The 19126-nt window shown below is 64.3% G+C and overlaps 3 protein-coding genes and 1 pseudogene across 3 annotated transcripts; 1 reads left to right on the forward strand and 3 right to left on the reverse strand.

Annotated features, from left to right (window-relative positions):
- Positions 1 to 460: 460 nt before the first annotated feature.
- Positions 461 to 3787, reverse strand: LOC142365433 (histone H3.3A). Its single transcript, XM_075446213.1, has 4 exons — positions 3626 to 3787; positions 2899 to 3085; positions 764 to 917; positions 461 to 631 (listed from the first exon to the last, which is right to left on the reverse strand). Exons 2-4 carry the CDS (start codon positions 3024 to 3026, stop codon positions 503 to 505), a joined length of 411 nt encoding a protein of 136 aa, XP_075302328.1. The 5' UTR covers positions 3027 to 3085; positions 3626 to 3787; the 3' UTR covers positions 461 to 502.
- A 1211-nt stretch (positions 3788 to 4998) lies between these two features.
- Positions 4999 to 6880, reverse strand: LOC142365435 (selenoprotein W-like). Its single transcript, XM_075446214.1, has 5 exons — positions 6823 to 6880; positions 6026 to 6050; positions 5824 to 5877; positions 5662 to 5736; positions 4999 to 5566 (listed from the first exon to the last, which is right to left on the reverse strand). The coding sequence occupies exons 1-5, from the start codon at positions 6855 to 6857 to the stop codon at positions 5492 to 5494; spliced, it is 264 nt and encodes an 87-aa protein (XP_075302329.1). The 5' UTR covers positions 6858 to 6880; the 3' UTR covers positions 4999 to 5491.
- A 521-nt stretch (positions 6881 to 7401) lies between these two features.
- Positions 7402 to 11081, forward strand: LOC142365429 (gap junction delta-2 protein-like; annotated as a pseudogene).
- A 2451-nt stretch (positions 11082 to 13532) lies between these two features.
- On the reverse strand, positions 13533 to 17895 carry LOC142365428 (ribosome biogenesis protein NOP53-like). Its single transcript, XM_075446208.1, is given in 17 exon segments — positions 13533 to 13631; positions 13756 to 13805; positions 13807 to 13833; positions 15118 to 15184; positions 15269 to 15378; positions 15381 to 15449; positions 15530 to 15559; positions 15561 to 15683; positions 15771 to 15875; positions 15974 to 16027; positions 16030 to 16071; positions 16159 to 16229; positions 16348 to 16389; positions 16392 to 16567; positions 16648 to 16732; positions 16852 to 16916; positions 17693 to 17895. Coding segments are annotated over 17 exon segments (1380 nt in total). The 3' UTR covers positions 13533 to 13570.
- Positions 17896 to 19126: the final 1231 nt, after the last annotated feature.

Consider the following 19126-nt stretch of genomic DNA (forward strand, 5'->3'; position numbering starts at 1 on the left):
GAACGTGAACGGGTTTTCTTTATTCCATCGCCACCGCGGGGTGGAGAAACGCGGCCGCTACAAACTGGAACGGGCGGGGGGGGGGAAAGGAGGGCAGGGAGAGCGTTGGGCCCCCCCCAAATCCCGCGCCGGGGAAAGGAGCGGGAATGGGAGCCGTCCCCGCCCGGGGGCTTCGAGAGGCCAAAGCTCTTCTCACGCCCCAATAATCCACGAGGGTCGCGTAGAAAACTGACTTCAAAAAGTTTCCCCCCACCCCCCCAACTTGTAGATATTTTTTTTGCAGATCAGAGATGGAAAAAAACCCAAAATGTGTACAAAAATGGGGGGGGGGGGGGGAGGAAAAAAATAATCCAAAAAAAAGTCTTGGAAAGCCGTGCGTCGGTCCGGCTCTCGCAACGCGCGGGAGCAGGAGAAACAACCCCCCCCCCCCCCCGAAAAAAAACCACCCCCTTTTCCTCATCGGTGTGCCCCCCCCCCCAAGCCCCGAGTCTCGCCCGCCGCCCTACGCCCGCTCGCCGCGGATGCGCCGCGCCAGCTGGATGTCCTTGGGCATGATGGTGACCCTCTTGGCGTGGATGGCGCAGAGGTTGGTGTCTTCGAAAAGGCCCACCAGGTACGCTTCGCTGGCCTCCTGCCGGGACAGAGCCGCGGGGTTGAACGGAGCGGGCGTTAACGGTGGCGAGGCGGGGGGGGTTGGGCAGCCCCAGTATCCCCCAGCGCTGCGAGGGACTGGGGGATGGCGGGGAGGGGGGGGGGGTCTCACCTGCAGAGCCCCGATGGCAGCGCTCTGGAAGCGCAGGTCGGTCTTGAAGTCCTGCGCGATCTCACGGACCAGGCGCTGGAAGGGCAGCTTGCGGATCAGCAGCTCCGTCGACTTCTGGTACCGCCGGATCTCCCGCAGGGCCACCGTGCCGGGCCTACGCCGGATCCCACCAGTTCAAACCAGTTAGAAACCGATCTTGGGCATTCAAACCAGTCAGAAACCGCTCTGGGGCCTTCAAACCAGTCGGAAACCAGTCAGAAACCGCTCTGGGGCCTTCAAACCAGTCACAAACCAGTCAGAAACCGCTCTGGGGCCTTCAAACCAGTCACAAACCAGTCAGAAACCGCTCTGGCACCTTCAAACCAGTTGGAAACCGGTCAGAAACCACTCTTGGGCTTTCAAACCAGTCACAAACCAGTCAGGCACAACTCTGGGGCCTTCAAACCAGTCAGAAACCGGTCAGGCACCGCTCTGGCGCCTTCAAACCAGTCACAAACCGGTCAGAAACCGCTCTGGGGCCTTCAAACCAGTCACAAACCGGTCAGGCACCGCTCTGGCGCCTTCAAACCAGTCGGAAACCGGTCAAGCACGGCTCTGGCGCCTTCAAACCAGTCAGAAACCAGTCAGGCACGGCTCTGGCGCCTTCAAACCAGTCAGAAACCGGTCAGGCACCGCTCTGGCGCCTTCAAACCAGTCGGAAACCGGTCAAGCACGGCTCTGGCGCCTTCAAACCAGTCAGAAACCAGTCAGGCACGGCTCTGGCGCCTTCAAACCAGTCAGAAACCAGTCAGGCACCGCTCTGGCGCCTTCAAACCAGTCAGAAACTGGTCAGGCACCGCTCTGGGGCCTTCAAACCAGTCACAAACCAGTCAGAAACCGCTCTGGGGCCTTCAAATCAGTCACAAACCGGTCAGGCACCGCTCTGGGGCCTTCAAACCAGTCACAAACCGGTCAGAAATCGCTCTGGGGCCTTCAAACCAGTCACAAACCGGTCAGAAACCGCTCTGGCGCCTTCAAACCAGTCGGAAACCAGTCAGAAACCGCTCTGGCGCCTTCAAACCAGTCGGAAACCAGTCAGAAACCGCTCTGGGGCCTTCAAATCAGTCACAAACCGGTCAGGCACCGCTCTGGGGCCTTCAAACCAGTCACAAACCGGTCAGAAATCGCTCTGGGGCCTTCAAACCAGTCACAAACCGGTCAGAAACCGCTCTGGCGCCTTCAAACCAGTCGGAAACCAGTCAGAAACCGCTCTGGCGCCTTCAAACCAGTCGGAAACCAGTCAGAAACCGCTCTGGGGCCTTCAAACCAGTCGGAAACCGGTCAGGCACCGCTCTGGGGCCTTCAAACCAGTCACAAACCGGTCAGGCGCCGCTCTGGCGCCTTCAAACCAGTCAGAAACCGGTCAGGCGCCGCTCTGGGGCCTTCAAACCAGTCACAAACCGGTCAGGCGCCGCTCTGGCGCCTTCAAACCAGTCAGAAACCGGTCAAGCACCGCTCTGGTGCCTTCAAACCAGTCAGAAACCGGTCAGGCGCCGCTCTGGCGCCTTCAAACCAGTCAAAAACCGGTCAGGCACCGCTCTGGGGCCTTCAAACCAGTCACAAACCGGTCAGAAACCGCTCTGGGGCCTTCAAACCAGTCACAAACCGGTCAGAAACCGCTCTGGGGCCTTCAAACCAGTCACAAACCGGTCAGAAACCGCTCTGGGGCCTTCAAACCAGTCACAAACCGGTCAGAAACCGCTCTGGGGCCTTCAAACCAGTCACAAACCGGTCAGAAACCGCTCTGGGGCCTTCAAACCAGTCACAAACCGGTCAGAAACCGCTCTGGGGCCTTCAAACCAGTCGGAAACCAGTCAGGCACCGCTCTGGGGCCTTCAAACCAGTCACAAACCGGTCAGAAACCGCTCTGGGGCCTTCAAACCAGTCACAAACCAGTCAGGCACCGCTCTGGGGCCTTCAAACCAGTCACAAACCGGCCAGGCACCGCTCTGGGGCCTTCAAACCAGTCACAAACCGGCCAGGCGCCGCTCCGGGGCCTTCAAACCAGTCACAAACCAGTCAGAAACCGGTCAGACGCTGCCCTCGGGCGCTGCCAAGCGGGGCCCGCAGCCGGCCGCCCCCCCCCCCCGCCGTACCTGTAGCGGTGTGGTTTCTTCACGCCCCCCGTCGAGGGCGCGCTCTTCCGCGCCGCCTTGGTGGCCAGCTGCTTGCGCGGTGCCTTGCCGCCGGTGGATTTCCGAGCCGTCTGCTTGGTGCGGGCCATACCGGACGGTCACAGCCTACCGATGGGGGGGGGGGCGGGGAGAAGGCCGGCGTCGGTTGCTGGGCCGGGGAGGGAAGGGTGAGGCCGCAGCCGTTAACGGCCGTCGGGCGGGGAGGGGCGGCCGGTTGCTAGCGCTGGACCCCGGCCCGTTGCTGCGGCGCGGCCGCCCCTCGCCGGTTTCAGGGTGGGGAGAGGGCTCCGGGCCGGGTCCCGGCGGGCCCCCATGGCCTCACCGAGCCGGGGGAGAAGCCCCCGCCGTCCCCTCAGCGCCGTCGGACTACAACTCCCAGCGCGTGCCCCTCCCTCCCCCGCCGCAACCACCCAGCTGATTGGCTGGCGGCGCGCAGCCAATCGACTCGTACCCTGCAAGCAGTGGGGAGGCGCCGCTGAGCCTGTCTCCCGCCTAGACTGACGCGCCTCTCGGCCTATCGCCTCTCGGCTTATCGCCTCTCGGCCTCCTAGCCAATCAGCGGCCAGCGGCGGACGGAAGGCGGGACTGGGGAGTAGCGTTCTCCTCAGACGACCTCGGCGCCGGGCTGCCCCCCCCCCCCCCCCTCCCGGGCCGCCATTACCGGGCCCCGGGCCCCCGCCGCCATTACCTGCGTCCCCGGCCGGCGGCAGCGCTGGAGCCGTTGAGGGGGAACGGCGGGGGAGCGGAGGTGGGGTGGGGGAAGATCCCCTCTAGCCGCTGCTCTCGCTCCCTTCCCGCCTTTCCCGGCAGAAAATGGCGGGCTCCCGGCGGCGGCTCGTTTCCCGTCATGCACCGCGGCGGCGGGGCGGGGGGGTCGGCTGAGGTGAGGCGAGCCGCCGCCATCTTGTGACCCGCCGCAGGGCCCACGGCCCGCTTGAGGCGGCCTCGAGGCCCCGTTTCCCCCCCCCCCCCCCCCAAACCCCCCCGTTCCCACCTCCGGGCGAGCCGTCGGTGGAAGCCAAACCGGTTTCCCCCGCGTTGAGCGGCCTCGGCGGGACGAGCGAGGGAGAAGGGCCCCTCAGAGAGGCGGCGCCCAGGCCCCGCTTCCCCTCAGTGCGCCTTCGAGGTAGCGTTTCACCCCAGCAATGCTCGCCAAGACATTTTTAAACCTTTAAATCCCATTTTTAATCCACGCTTGGCGTTACCAACGTTGAGGGGAAAATAAACCACGCGAGGGGAGAAATGGGGGAGAAACCTCACCTCACGTCCTCCGCGGTCAGCAGAGGGCACGCGTCCGCCACCAAAAACACCAAAAAATAACCCAAACCCAGCTCGGATTTGCCACAACTTTATTCCAGACAAGCCGCCAAGCCGTGAGGGAGTTACCGAGGGCACCGAGGGGTGGGGGACGAGGGGGAAAATAATTTAAAAAAAAAAGAATTAAAAACCCTTAAAGAATTAAAAAAAAAGAATTAAAAAAAAGAATAAAAAGAATTAAAAAGGATTAAAAAAAGAAAGAATATAAAAAAATTAAAAAACCCCAAAGAATTAAAAAAAAGAATTAAAAAAGAATTAAAAAAAAGAATTAAAAAGAATTAAAAAAAAGAATATAAAAAAAAGAATTAAAAAAACCCAAAGAATTAAAAAAAAGAATTAAAAAAAAGAATTAAAAAGAATTAAAAAAAAGAAAGAATATAAAAAAATTAAAAACCCCCAAAGAATTAAAAAAAAGAATTAAAAAAGAATTAAAAAAAGAAAGAATTAAAAAGAATTAAAAAAAAGAATATAAAAAAAAGAATTAAAAAACCCCAAAGAATTAAAAAAAAAGAATTAAAAAAAAGAATTAAAAAAAAAGAATTAAAAAAAAGAATTAAAAAAAAGAAAGAATATAAAAAAATTAAAAAACCCCAAGGAATTAAAAAAATTAAAAAAAAGAATTAAAAAGAATTAAAAAAAAGAATATAAAAAAAAGAATTAAAAAAAATTAAAAAAAATTAAAGAATTAAAAAAATAAATTAAACAGTATGATTAATTAAATTAAATTAATTAAATTAAACGGTATGATTTCACCGGGTTTAAACCCCTTTTTTTTTTTTTAATCTCTATTTATTTTTCAACCCGGCAGGCTCGGCGAAAGCTCCCTGCGCCAATTAGCGAGGGAGGCAAAACGGAACCGCGACAAAGCTCGGCCTGGCCGAACGTAACGAGCGGTGGCGGCGGCGGTGAGTGCGGAGGGAAAGGGGACCGGGGCGGGGGGGGACGCACGAAGCTCGACGGCCGCCCTCGTGCTGGCGTCGCGCGCGGCGTCGGGGAACGGCCCGGTGTCGGCGGACGTTTTGGCGGTTCCCGTCATGGAGCGCTCGGGGGCCGGCGCGAGGGCGGCGGGCGGCGTCGTGGCAGCGTCATGGCGGCCTCGTGGCGTCATGGCGGCCTTGTGGCGGCGTCGTGGCGGTGTCATGGCGTCGTGGCGGCGTCGTGGCGGTGTCATGGCGTCGTGGCGGCGTCGTGGCGGTGTCATGGCGGCACCTTCGTTAGGGGTGTCGCGGCGGGGCGCCTACGGCAGGAGGGCTTTGATGGCGGCCATGATCTTTCGGAGCTTGGCGTCGGTGTCGACGAAACCGTCGCCGTTCTGGGGGAAGGGAGAAGCGGCTGCGGCCAACCCCGAGGGGGGGGGGGGGGCTATGCCAAAGAGGGGGGGGGGTACAGCAGGGAGGGGGCCCCCACCTTCTTGGAGTGGACCAGGCGTCCGCCCACCGTCACTTCAAACCATCCCGTCACCTCCGGCGTCCCCTGGCCGCTCTGGGGGGGGACACACGGGGTGGGGGGGTCACCTCGGGCCCTGCCGGCCCTTCCTCGGCCCCCCCCGCCCCGGCCCCCTCAACTCACCACCTCCAGCGCGCCTGGGAAGCGCCGCTCCAGCTCATGCTTGAGCTGTTGGTACTGAAATATAGGGGGGGGGGGGGGTCGTCACCCCCGGGCCCGTTTTGGGGGGGGGGAGCCCCTCACGAGGGGGGCAGAAGGGGAGGGGGGCACCGCCGGGCTCGTTTTGGGGGGCAGCCCCTCGCGGGGGGGGGGACACATGGCTTACCTTGGGGCGGTAGCCTCAGGCTCCGCTGTCAGGGGGAGGGGGGCGGTCAGAGGGATGGGGACCCCTGCGAAGGGGACCCCCCCTCCTGGACACAGGGACCACCCCCCGGGCACAGGGACCCCCCCCAGGGCACAAGGACCCCCACCCAGAGCACAAGGAACCCCCACCCTGAGCACAAGGACCCCGCCCCCCCCCCTCGGACACAGGGACCCCCTCCCCGAGAACAAGGACCCCCCACCCTGAGCACAGGGACCCCCCTTCAGACACAGGGACCCCCCCCCCCCCCCGGGCATAGGGACCCCCCCGTCGCACACAGCGACCCCCTCCCCGGGCACAGAGACCCCCCCCCGGGCATAGGGACCCCCCCTCGGACACAGGGACCCCCCCCGGTAAAAGGACCCCCCCCTCCCTGAGCACAAGGACCCCTCAGAGGCACCGGGACCCTCCCCAGGCACAGGCCCTCCCCCCCCGAGCACAAGGAGACCCCCCCCCCCCCGGGCACAGAGACCCCCCCAACGGGCATAGAGACCCCCCCTCGGACACAGGGACCCCCCCAACGGGCATAGGGACCCCCCGTCGGACACAGGGACCCCCCCCCCCGGGCACAGAGACCTCCCCTCGGACACATCCCCCCCCCACCCCGGGGCACAGGGACCTCCCCCCCACGAGCACAGGGACAACCCCTCCCCGGGAACAGGGCCCCACCCCGGCCACGGAGACTCCCCCCTGGACACAAAGACCCCCCCCTGGACACAAAGACCCCCCCCCGGACACAGGAACCCACCCCGGACCGGTACCAGTAGAGCACGGAGACGCGGAGCGGCTCGGCCATGGCGGCGGCGGCTGCGGGGGGGGCGGGGGGTGCAGGAGGCTCCGCCCCGAGCCCCGCCCCGCGCTGCGGGCCGCGCCAGTGCCCCCCCAGTATGAGCCGGGCGTCCCCCAGTATGGCCAGTGCCCCCCCCAGTATGGCCAGTGTCCCCCCAGTATGAGCCGGGCATCCCCCAGTACGGCCAGTGCTGCCCTGGGGTGGCCAGGGACCCCCCCAGTACGGCCAGTGCCCCCCCAGTATAACCAGCGCATCCCCCAGTATAAGCAGCGCATCCCCCCAGTATAACCAGTGCCTCCCCAGTATAACCTGTGTGTCACACCAGTATAACCAGCGCATCCCCCCAGTATAACCAGCGCCTCCCCAGTACAACCAGCGCCTCCCCCAGTCCCCCCAGTGCCCGCCCCCCCCGGCGCGCTCCCGCCGCCCCGTGCCCGCGCAGAGCCGGGGCCGCGCTGGGCTCTCCCGGGCGGCGGCGGGGCCGGGGATGGGGGGGCGGCGGCGCTGAGCCGGGAGGGGTCCCGGCGGGGCGGGGGGGGTCCCGGCGGGGCGGGGGGGGGTCCCGGCGGGGCTGGGGGGGGTCCCGGCCCGGCGCCCCCCGCTCCCGCCGCCATGGGCGAATGGACCATCCTGGAGCGGCTGCTGGAGGCGGCGGTGCAGCAGCACTCCACCATGATCGGCAGGTGAGACCCCCCCCCCCGGGGACCCCCCCACGGGGACACCCCCTCGGGACCCCCCCGGGGCCGCAGCTGGGCGGGGGGGGCGGGGGAGCCACCCGCGGGGTGACAGCGGGGCCCCACGGCGCGGCCCCCCCCCCCTCCCCGAAGCGGCTGTGACCCCCCCTGCTGTTACCTCCCCCCGTGACCCCCCCCTGTTGTTACGCCCCCCGTGACCACCCCCCGTGTGACCCCCCCCCCCCAGCTGTGACCCCCCCCGCTGTCACCCAGTAGGTGACACTGGGGACACCGCGGGGACGGGCACGGCCCGGGGGGCTCCTTCCCGCGTGGGTTTGGGCCCGGGGGAACACGGGAGGGGGTCCCTGCGTGTCCCCCAAATCTGCCCCTGGGTCCCCACCACCTGCCCCATGGCCCCAAAACTGCCCCCCGTGTCCCCCAAATCTGCCCCCCAGGTCCCCAAACCTGCCCCCTATGTCCCCAAAGCTGCCCCCCTGTCCCCAAAACTGCCCCCCGTCCCTAAAGCTGCCCCCATGCCCCCAAACCTGCCCCCCATGTCCCCAAAATCTGCCCCTGTGTCCCCAAAGCTTCCCCCCATGTCCCCCAACCTACCCCCGTGTCCCCAAATCTGCTCCCGGGTCCCCAGATCTGCCCTGTGCCTCCAAAGCTGCCCCCCGTGTCCCCAAAATCTGCCCCCCATCCCGAAAATCTGCCCCCCGGGTCCCCAAATCTGCCCCCGTCCCCAAAACTGCCCCCTGTGTCCCCAAAACTGCCCCCCGTCCCCAAACCTGCCCCTCATGTCCCCAAACTCTGCCCCTGTGTCCCCAAACCTGTCCCCCTGTGTCCCCAAACCTGCCCCCATGTCCCCAAAATCTGCCCCCCGTGTCCCCCAGGCTGCCCCCCGGGGGGTCCCCACGCTGGGCACAGCCGCGTGGCACCAGTGTCGAGGGGCGCCCGCGGCCCTGGGTCAGGGTCGGGGTGGTGACATGGGGGGCAGGCGGGGCCAGGGGGGACCCCGGGGGTGCCATGTGTGCGGGTGGGAGGTCCCACGTGCCTGGGTGGGGCCTGGGGGGCCAGCTCCTCGCCAGACCCACACGTTGGGGTCCACGTAGGACCCATGTGGCCAGGTAGGAACCCCATGTCTGGGTCTGTGTAGGACCCACATGTCCAGGTGGGACCTACGTATCATGGTGTCCACATAGGACCCACATGTCCAGGTGGGACCCACGTGGCCAGGTCCAACCCTCTTGTCTGGGTCCAAGAGGGACCCACGTGTCCTAGTCCCACCCGTGTTTCCATGTCCAACTCACATATCCAGGTTCAGGTGAGAACCCAGGTCTCCAGGTCCTACCCATGTGTCTGGATCCAGGTAGGACCCACGTGTCCAGGTCCAACCCACCTGTCTGGGTCCAGGTAGGGCCCAGGTCTCCAGGTCCAACCCACATCTCCAGGTCCAACCCACATGTCTGGGTCCAACCCATGTGTCCAGGTCCAAGTAGGACCTAGGTCTCCAAGTGCAATCCACGTGTCTGGGTCCAGGTAGGACCCAGGTCTCCAAGTCCAACCCACATCTCCAGGTCCAGGTGGGACCCACGTGTTCAGGTCCAACCCACATGTCTGGGTCCAACCCATGTGTCTGGGTCCAGGTAGAACCCAGGTCTCCAGGTAGGACCCAGGTCTCCAGGTCTAACCCACGTGCCCAGGTCCAAGTAGGACCCAGGTCTAACCCATGTGTCTGGGTCCAGGTAGGACCCATGTTTCCAGGTCCAACCCACGTGTCTGGGTCCAGGTAGGACCCATGTTTCCAGGTCCAACCCACGTGTCTGGGTCCAGGTAGGACCCATGTATCCAGGTAGGACCCAGGTCTCCAGGTCCAACCCACGTGTCCCTGTCCAACCCACGTTGTCTGGGTCCAGGTAGGACCCAGGTCTCCAGGTCCAACCCACGTGTCCAGGTCCAACCCACGTGTCCGGGTCCAGATGGGACCCATGTATGCAGGTGGGACCCAGGTCTCAAGGTCCAACCCACGTGTCCGGGTCCAACCCATGTGTCCAGGTCCAGGTGGGACCCAGGTCTCCAGGTTCCACCCACGTTCCCATGTCCAACCCATGTGTCCAGGTGGGACCCATGTTTCCAGGTCCAACCCACTGTGTCCGGGTCCAACCCATGTGTCCAGGTCCAGGTGGGACCCAGGTCTCCAGGTTCCACCCACGTTCCCATGTCCAACCCATGTGTCCAGGTGGGACCCATGTTTCCAGGTCCAACCCACGTGTCCGGGTCCAACCCATGTGTCCAGGTCCAGGTGGGACCCAGGTCTCCAGGTTCCACCCACGTTCCCATGTCCAACCCATGTGTCCAGGTGGGACCCATGTTTCCAGGTCCAACCCACGTGTCCGGGTCCAACCCATGTGTCCAGGTCCAGGTGGGACCCAGGTCTCCAGGTTCCACCCACGTTCCCATGTCCAACCCATGTGTCCAGGTGGGGACCCATGTTTCCAGGTCCAACCCACGTGTCCAGGCCCAACCCATGTGTCTGGGTCCTGGTGGGACCCATGTATCCAGGTAGGACCCCGGTCTCCAGGCCCAAGCCCCGTATGCGGGTGCAGGCAGGACCCGTGTCCCCACTCTGGGTGGCCGCACCTCCCTCCCTCCCTCGGCGCAGGATCCTGCTGACGGTGGTGGTCATCTTCCGCATCCTGATCGTGGCCATCGTGGGCGAGACGGTCTACGAGGACGAGCAGACCATGTTCATGTGCAACACCCTCCAGCCGGGCTGCAACCAGGCCTGCTACGACAAGGCCTTCCCCATCTCCCACATCGGTACTGGGTCTTCCAGATCATACTGGTTTGCACCCGAGCCTCTGCTTCATCACCTACTCCGTCCACCAGTCGGCCAAGCAACGCGAGCGCCGCTACTCCTTCCTCTACCCGCCGCCGCTCGACCGCGACGCCAAGAAACCCAAACCCGGCCTCGACGGGGGCTTCACGGACCCCCCCCGACCGCTCGCAGGTCGGGCAGCTCCCCGGCCCCCCCGCCGCCCCGTCCCCCCAAAACCAAACGCCACGAGGGCATCTCCCGCTTCTACGTCATCCAGGTGGTTTTCCGTAACGCGCTGGAGATCGGTTTTTTAGCCGGGCAGTATTTCCTCTACGGTTTCAACGTGGCGGCCATTTTCGAATGCGACCGCTACCCTTGCGTCAAGGAGGGTGGAGTGCTACGTCTCGCGGCCCACCGAGAAAACCGTCTTCTTGGTCTTCATGTTCGCCGTCAGCGGCGTCTGCGTCCTCCTCAACCTGGCCGAGCTCAACCACCTGGGCTGGCGCAAGGTCAAGGCCGCCGTCCGCGGCGCCTCGGTTGCGCGCCGCAAGTCGCTGGGGGAGGGCCGCAAAAAGGACCCGGCGCCGCCGACCCCCGCGCCCGCGGCTCGGCCGGACGCAGTCCAGCGAGTCCGCTTACGTCTGAGCCCCCCCCGTATTGCTGGGGGGGGGACACACACGGTGCTACCCCCCCCCAAAAAAAAAATCCACCGGGGTGCCCCCCGCCCCGCGGCGGCCATCGACGTCTTCACCATGGTGCAAGCGGGGGAGTGGGGGGGGGGGGCCACGACCCGCGCCCCCCCCCGCGCTGGGGGGAAATGGGGGGGGGTGGGGGGGTATTTATTTTATATAGAGAAGCTGAGGGGGGCAGAGCCCCCCCCCCAAAAATGTCAATAAAGGCGCTGAGTGCTGGGTTGGGGGGGTTATTTATTTTATAGAGGAGCTGGGGGGGGGCAGAGCCCCCCCAAAAATCTGAATAAGGCGCTGAGGGCTGAGCGCCAGGTTGGGGGGGTTATTTATTTTATATAGAGAAGCTGGGGGGGGCAGAGCCCCCCCAAAATGTCAATAAAGGCGCTTGGGGGGTTATTTATTTTATATTTATTTTATATAAAGGAGCTGGGGGGGGGCAGAGCCCCCCTAAAATGTCAATAAAGTACTTGGGGGGGTTATTTATTTTATATAGAGAAGCTGGGGGGGGGCAGAGACCCCCAAAAATGTCAATAAGGCACTTGGGGGGGTTATTTATTTTATATAGAGAAGCTGGGGGGGGGGCAAAGCCCCCCCAAATTCTCAATAAAGGCGCTGAGGGCTGAGCGCTGGGTTGGGGGGGTTATTTATTTTATACAGAGAAGCAAGGGGGGCAGAGCCCCCCCCAAAATGTCAGTAAAGGCGCTTGGGGGGTTATTTATTTTATATTTATTTTATATAAAGGAGCTGGGGGGGGCAGAGCCCCCCCTAAAAATGTCAATAAAGTACTTGGGGGGTTATTTATTTATATAGAGAAGCTGGGGGGGGCAGAGCCCCCCCCAAATGTCAATAAAGGCGTTTGGGGGTTATTTATTTTATATAAAGGAGCTGGGGGGGCAGAGCCCCCCCTAAAATGTTAATAAAGGCCCTGAGGGCTGGGTTGGGGGGGTTATTTATTTTATACAGAGAAGCAAGGGGGGGCAGAGCCCCCCCCAAAATGTCAGTAAAGGTGCTTGGGGGGTTATTTATTTTATATTTATTTTATATAAAGGAGCTGGGGGGGCAGAGCACCCCCCAAAATGTCAGTAAAGGTGCTTGGGGGGTTATTTATTTTATATTTATTTTATATAAAGGAGCTGGGGGGGCAGAGCCCCCCCCAAAATGTCAGTAAAGGTGCTTGGGGGGTTATTTATTTTATATTTATTTTATATAAAGGAGCTGGGGGGGGGCAGAGCCCCCCCAAAATGTCAGTAAAGGTGCTTGGGGGTTATTTATTTTATATTTATTTTATATAAAGGAGCTGGGGGGGCAGAGCACCCCCTAAAATGTCAATGAAGGCCCTGAGGGCTGGGTTGGGGGGGTTATATATTTTTTAGAGAAGCAGGGTGGGGGCAGAGCCCCCCCCAAAATGTCAATAAAGGTAATTGGGGGTTATTTATTTTATATTTATTTTATATAAAGGAGCTGGGGGGGCAGAGCACCCCCTAAAAATGTCAATAAAGTACTTGGGGGGGTTATTTATTTTATATAGAGAAGCTGGGGGGGGGGGCAAAGCCCCCCCAAATTCTCAATAAAGGCGCTGAGGGCTGAGCGCTGGGTTGGGGGGGTTATTTATTTTATACAGAGAAGCAAGGGGGGCAGAGCCCCCCCAAAATGTCAATAAAGGCGCTTGGGGGGTTATTTATTTTATATTTATTTTGTATAAAGGAGCTGGGTGGGGGCAGAGCCCCCCCTAAAATGTCAATAAAGTACTTGGGGGGGTTATTTATTTTATATAGAGAAGCTGGGCGGGGGCAGAGCCCCCCCAAAATGTCAATAAAGGCGTTTGGGGGGTTATTTATTTTATATTTATTTTATATAAAGGAGCTGGGGGGGCAATGTCAATAAAGGCCCTGAGGGCTGGGTTGGGGGGGTTATTTATTTATACAGAGAAGCAAGGGGGGGCAGAGCCCCCCCCAAAATGTCAGTAAAGGTGCTTGGGGGGTTATTTATTTTATATTTATTTTATATAAAGGAGCTGGGGGGGGGGCAGAGCCCCCCCTAAAATGTCAATGAAGGCCCTGAGGGCTGGGTTGGGGGGTTATTTATTTTTTAGAGAAGAAGGGTGGGGCAGAGCCCCCCCCAAATGTCAATAAAGGCGCTTGGGGGTTATTTATTTTATATAGAGAAGCTGGGGGGGGCAGAGCCCCCCAAAAATTCTCAATAAAGGCGCTGAGGACTGAGCGCTGGGTTGGGGGGCGGCACTGGGTGACCCCCCCGGCCCCGAGCGTGGCACGGAGCCCCCCCCCCATCGGATTTGCAGCCTCTAATCCGCTCTCCGAGAGCGGGAATGAAGGGAAAGGGCCTGAGCCGGGCGCCATCTGCCGCGACCCCCCCGGGGGGGGGCACAGAGCTGCCCCCCCCCAGCCCCCCAGCTGCCCCCCCAGCCAAACCCCCGCACACGGCGCTGCCGCCAAAGGGGTTTTATTGGGATGCATGGTGGGGTGGGGGGAGCGCCGGGGGGGGTCCAGCCCCCACGGCCCCCCCCCCCGGCCGCCCCGCTCACGTCACTTCCCGGAACGCTCTCTTCTCCACGTATTTCACCCGATATCTCCTCTTGAACCTGGCAGGAAAAGGGGGTCAAAAACCTATGCCCCCCCCCCCCCGAAATGTGGGGCGGCGCCCCCTGGGCTGCCCCCAATGTGTGGGGCGCCCTGACCCCCCCCCTTGAGCACCCCCCCACTCACTTGGCCCTCTCCCGCGGCTCGATCAGGCTGCGCTTCTGCAGGCTCTTGAAAGCGGTCGCGCAGGACGCTGCCCTCGGGCTGGAAGAAATGGGGGGGGGTCACGGTGGGGGGGGGCCACCCGCGCCCCCACCGAGCCCCCTCCCCAGCGGGGGGGCTGCCGGCACCCTTCAGCACCCAGGGCCTCACCCACGCGGCGAGGGTCCCGGGACCCCCGGAGAGCCCTTCACATTCCCAGCCCCGCCGTTAGGGGGGGGGCTGCGAATCCTCATAGCGCAAGGATGGGGCTCATCATTGGGGCGCCGGCACCCCCACCCCCGAGACCCCCCCAGGAGCACCCAGCGTCGGGGGGGGGGTCACCCGCCTTCGGGGGGGGTCACCCAGCTTCGGGGGGGTCACCCAGCTTTGGGGGGGGATCACCCATGTTTGGGGGGTGTCACCCAGCTTCAAAGGGGTGTGACCCATCTTTGGGGGGGGTCACCACCCTTCAGAGGAGGATCACCCACCTCGGGGGGGGGTCACAACCCTTCAGAGGGGTATCACCCATTTTTTGGGGTGGGTCACCCAGCTTGGGGGGGGGTCACTGCCCTTCAGAAGGGGGTCACCCAACTTGGGGGGGTCACCACCCTTCAGAGGGGGGGTCACCCATCTTTGGGGTGGGTTCACCCACCTTCGGAGGGGGGTCACCCACCTTCAGAAGTGGGTCACCCATCTTTGGGGGGGGTTCACCCACCTTCAGAGGGGGGCCAGCCAGTTTTGAGGGGGGGGGTCACCCACCTTCAGAAGTGTTCACCCACCTTCGGGGGGGGATCACCCATCTTTCGGGGGGGGTCACCCACTTTCGGGGGGGATACTCATCTTTAGGGGGGGATACCCACCTTCGGGGGGGGGGATCACCCATCTTTGGGGGGGGTCACTCACTTTCGGGGGGTCACCCATCTTTGGGGGGGGGTACCCACCTTCGGAGAGGCATCACTCATCTTTGGGGGGTACCCATCTTTAGGGGGGGGGTACCCATCTTTGGGGGGGTACCCAGGGATCACTCATCTTTGGGGGGGGTACCCATCTTTGGGGGGGGTACCCAGGGATCACTCATCTTTGGGGGGGGCACCCATCTTTAGGGGGGGGGTACCCAGGGATCACTCATCTTTGGGGGGGGGTACCCATCTTTAGGGGGGGGTACCCACCTTTGGAGAGGAATCACTGATCTTTGGGGGGGGTCACCCGGTTTTGGAGGCAGTCACCCACTTTTTTTTGGGGGGGTCACCCGCTTTTGAAGGCAGTCACCCACTTTTTTTTGGGGGGGTCACCCACTTTTGGAGGCAGTCACCCACTTTTTTTTTGGGGGGGGGGGGGGTCACCCACCTTCAGCCTGCGCAGGGACTCAGCCAGCTCCCCGCTCAGCTGCACCTCCAGGCTGGGCTCCTCGTACCTGCAGGGTGGGGGGGTCAGCGAGGGGGGCTCAGGGGGTGGGGGGGGGACACTGCGACCCCCCCCCCCCGCCCCCCCGCCTCACCTGAGCCGGCCCAGGCGCCGCGGCACGGCCTCCTCCCGCCGCCGCTTGGCCTCCCGCGCTTCCCGCCGCCGCCGCAGCTCCGCTTCCCACTGCGTCACCTGCGCCCGCAGCCAGCCCGCCGCAGCCCGAACAGCTGCTGCCGCCGCTGCCGCTGCGCCTTCTCCTCCCGCTGCCGCGTCGCCTGCGCGGCACCGCGTCAGCGCCCCGCCGCAGGGGGTGACCCCCCCCCCCCCCAAAAAAACACCCCGCGCGGCCCCCCACCAGCGCCCGCGCTTCCTTCTCGCGCCGCCGCTTGCCGCTCCGTCTTCTTCTCGCACCGCACCGCCGTCTTCGGGGCGGCCGCGGGCTCCGGCGCGTCGCCTTCGTCCCCCGATTCCTCCAGCAGCCCCTCGCACTGCTCCTGGAAAGCCGTCTCCTACGCAGCGGGGGGGGGGGTCAGCAGCAGGCCCCCCACCCTCAAAAATGGGTGGGGGGTCCCTGCGCTGGGTGGGGGGGGTCTCACCGCGGTGGGGAGCTCGGCGCCGGCGGGGAGCTGCAGCTGCTTCTCCACCCTGTCCTCCGCCCTCTTCTTCCTCACCTCCGCCTCGTGCGCCCGCAGCAGCAGCGCCTTTTTTGGGGTGGGGGGGAATGGTGGTGGTGGGGGGGGGTGTTGGCACCCCTAAAATGGGGGGACCCCCCCTCGGTGCCCCCCACCCCCCCCCAAACCTGGTGGTCCTCGAAGGTGGGGTTGTAGGAGCCGCCGGCAGCGATCACCTCCACGGGCTGGGGACGGGCGACGGCTTCACCCGCAGCCGCTCCGGGCGCTGCGGGGGGGGGGGGAAGGGGTGGGTGAGGGGCTCCGCGGGGGGGTGTCCCCCCCCCAAATCCGTGTGCCCCCCCCCCGAGCTCACCTTCACCCGCTGCTTCTTGGTCTGCTGCAGGAACCAGGCGTCCTGCCCCGCCAGCGCCTGCTCCAGGGGGTCTGAGGGGACAGTGGGACCCCCCCCCCCCGTCACCCCTAGCCCCCCCCGACCCCCTCCACGGGGGGGGGGGACACACACAGTGACCCCCCCGCCCCCCCACCCCCCCCTTTCTCTTACTATCAGCCGCCCAGATGTCGTAGAAGCCCCTCTCGGGGTCGAGCGCCCCTTTTCCACCACCTTCCGCGGGGGGGGCCCCGCCGCCGCCCCCCCACTTCGCTGCAGCCGGGCCCGCAGCCGCCTCTCGGGGGGGGGCAGCACCCCCCGCTCCGCCTGCCGCTCCCAAAACTGCCGCCGCCGCGCCTCCTTCCGCCCGTTGGGGACCTGGTAGGCCAGGATGCTGCGGGGGGAGGCGGGGGGGTCAGCGGGGGGGTCCCCAAAGCGCCCCCCCCGCGCCCATCGCGCCCCCCCCCCCCTCACTTTTTGGGCGGCGGAACCTTGGAGTCGGGCTGCAGGACGAGGTCGGCGTGGAGGGGCTTCTCCCGGCCCGCGTTCAGCTGCCGGTCTGGGGGGGGGGGGACACGGGGGGGGCACCCCCAAACGCTGAGGGAATGTGGGGGGGCCCACGGCTCCCTCGTGGGGGGGTGTCCCCCCTCCCCCCCGCCAAACCCCCCCCCCACTCACCCTTCTCCGCATTGCCCGTGTCCACGAAGAAGAGCCCCTCGTCCGGCTGCTCGGCGATCAGCCCTCTGGGGGGGGGGGGGGGCAACATCAGGGACTCCCCCGAATCTCAGGGACCCCCCCAAACCCCTCAGGGAACCCCCCCAAACCCTCAGGGAACCCCCCCAGACCCTCAGGGAACCCCCCCCCCAAACCTCAAGGAACCACCTCGAACCTCGTGGAATCCCCCAAAACTCAAGGACCCCCCTAAGCTTCAGGGACCCCCCCCAAAACCTCAAGGCCCAGCCCCCGAACCTCAGGACCCCCCCAAACCTCAAAACCCCCCCCATACTCAAGGACCCCCCAAGACCTAACATACAAAAACCTCAGGGCTGCCTCCCCCGAACTTGAGACCCCCCTGAACTTAGGACTCCCCCCCAAACCTCAAGCACCCCCTCGCAACCTCAGGCCCCCCCCACATTTCAAGCCCCCCCCCCAACCCTCAAGCTCCTCCCTTCAGGCCCCCCCCCAAACCTCAGCCCCCCCCTGAACCTCAGGGGCCCCCCCGAACTTCAGGCCCCCTCCCCCAAAACCTCATGGCCCTCCCAACCTCAGGGCCCCCCCCCAAAATCTCCAGGCCCCCCAAATAAATCTCAGGGTCCCCCCGAAGTTCAGGCCCCCTCCCAAAACCTCATGGCCCCCCCAAACCTCAGCCCCCCCCCCGAACCTCAGGGCCCCCCCCCGCCCCTCACCGCCTCCTCACCCCCCCCATATCACCTCAAGCCCCCCCCCCCCCCCCCCCGCACTCCCCGGCCCCCCCCCGCGCCCCTCGGGCCCCCCCCGCGGCCCTCAGCCCCCCCTCACCCCCGCGGCCCGCTGCTGCAGGGCCACGTCCTCCAGGAAGTCGCCGATCTCGCGGCCCAGGCGCGCCTCGGGGCCGGCCCAGCACTTCCAGCCCTTCTTCCGGTTGCGGGGCCCGCGGGGGCGGCGGCGGCGGGGGGGCGCGCCGGGGTCCCGCGCCCCGGGGCTGAGCCCCACGAACGGCGTGGTCGGCGCGGCCGCCGACATCTTGGGAAGAGAGAGCGGGCAGAGGGGCCGGGCCGGAAGCGCCGTGACGCCACTTCCGGTTTCCGAGGGGCGGGAAGGAGGCGGAGCCTCCATTGGGGAGGGCGGGGAACAGGGGGCGCCATCTTGGGGAGGGCGGGGAATAGGGGGGACGCCATCTTGGGGAGGTCGTCGTCGCCATGTTGGGGGGTGATCGCCGCCATCTTGGGGAGGTCCCCCCCCTTGCACCCCCCCCTTTGCAGCCCCCCTGCACCCCCCATTGCCCACTCACCTCCCCATTGCACCCCCCTTTACACCCCCCCTTGCTCCCCCCCGTAGACTCCCCCACACCCCCCCTTTGCACCCCCCATTTTCCGCCCCCCCCCTTGGACCCCCCCCCCGCCGCAACACCGTGGACTCCTCCAGCCGCTTCCTCCCTTTATTAATGCTTTGGGGGGGAGGGGGGGGGTGTCCACGCGGGGGGGGCCACAGCCCCGGAGGGGGGGGGGGGGCCTGGGGGGCTCACGCGGCTCGGGGTGGGGGGGGCTCAAGGGGGGGGGTTCCTGGGCAGCGGGGGGGGGGGTGGTGTCACTGCGGGTGCCCCTGGGTGGGGGGGGGTGCCGGGGGGGATCTGGGGGGGTCACTGTGCGGCGGGGGGCTCTGAATGGGGGTCCCTGGGCAGCGGGGGGGTGACTGGGTAGCGGGGATCCCAGATGGGGGTCCCGAGGGGGTCCCCTGGGCAGCAGAGTGGTCCCAGGGTGGGGGGGGCAGCCCTGGGGGGCTCTGGAGGGCCCAGGGGGGGTCTGGGGGTGTCACTGGGCGGCGGGGGGGGGCCCTGGGGGGGGGGGGTGTTACTGGGTGGTGGGGGGTTCCCTGGGGGGGGGTCCCCGTGCAGCAGGGGGGTCCCTGGGGGGGTCCCCCTGTTGGGAGGGGGGTCCAAATCTCCCCGCCCTGCTTCAGGGGTGCAGGGGGGTCTCAGATAGGGATCCCCGTGCAGCAGGGGGGGGTCCCAGGTTGGGGGGGGGGCTGTCACTGGGTGGCAGGGGGGTCCCAAATGGGGATCCCTGGGGGGGGTCCTTGGACAACAGGGGGTCCCAGGGTGGGGGGGGTGTCACTGGGTGGCAGGAAGGTCCCAAATGGGGATCCCTGGGGGGGGTCCTTGGACAACAGGGGGTCCCAGGGTGGGGGGGGTGTCACTGGGTGGCAGGAAGGTCCCAAATGGGGATCCCTGGGGGGGGGGTCACTGGTGGCAGGA

Source organism: Opisthocomus hoazin, chromosome 39 (genome assembly GCF_030867145.1).
Source record: "Opisthocomus hoazin isolate bOpiHoa1 chromosome 39, bOpiHoa1.hap1, whole genome shotgun sequence".
Lineage (NCBI taxonomy): Eukaryota > Metazoa > Chordata > Aves > Opisthocomiformes > Opisthocomidae > Opisthocomus > Opisthocomus hoazin.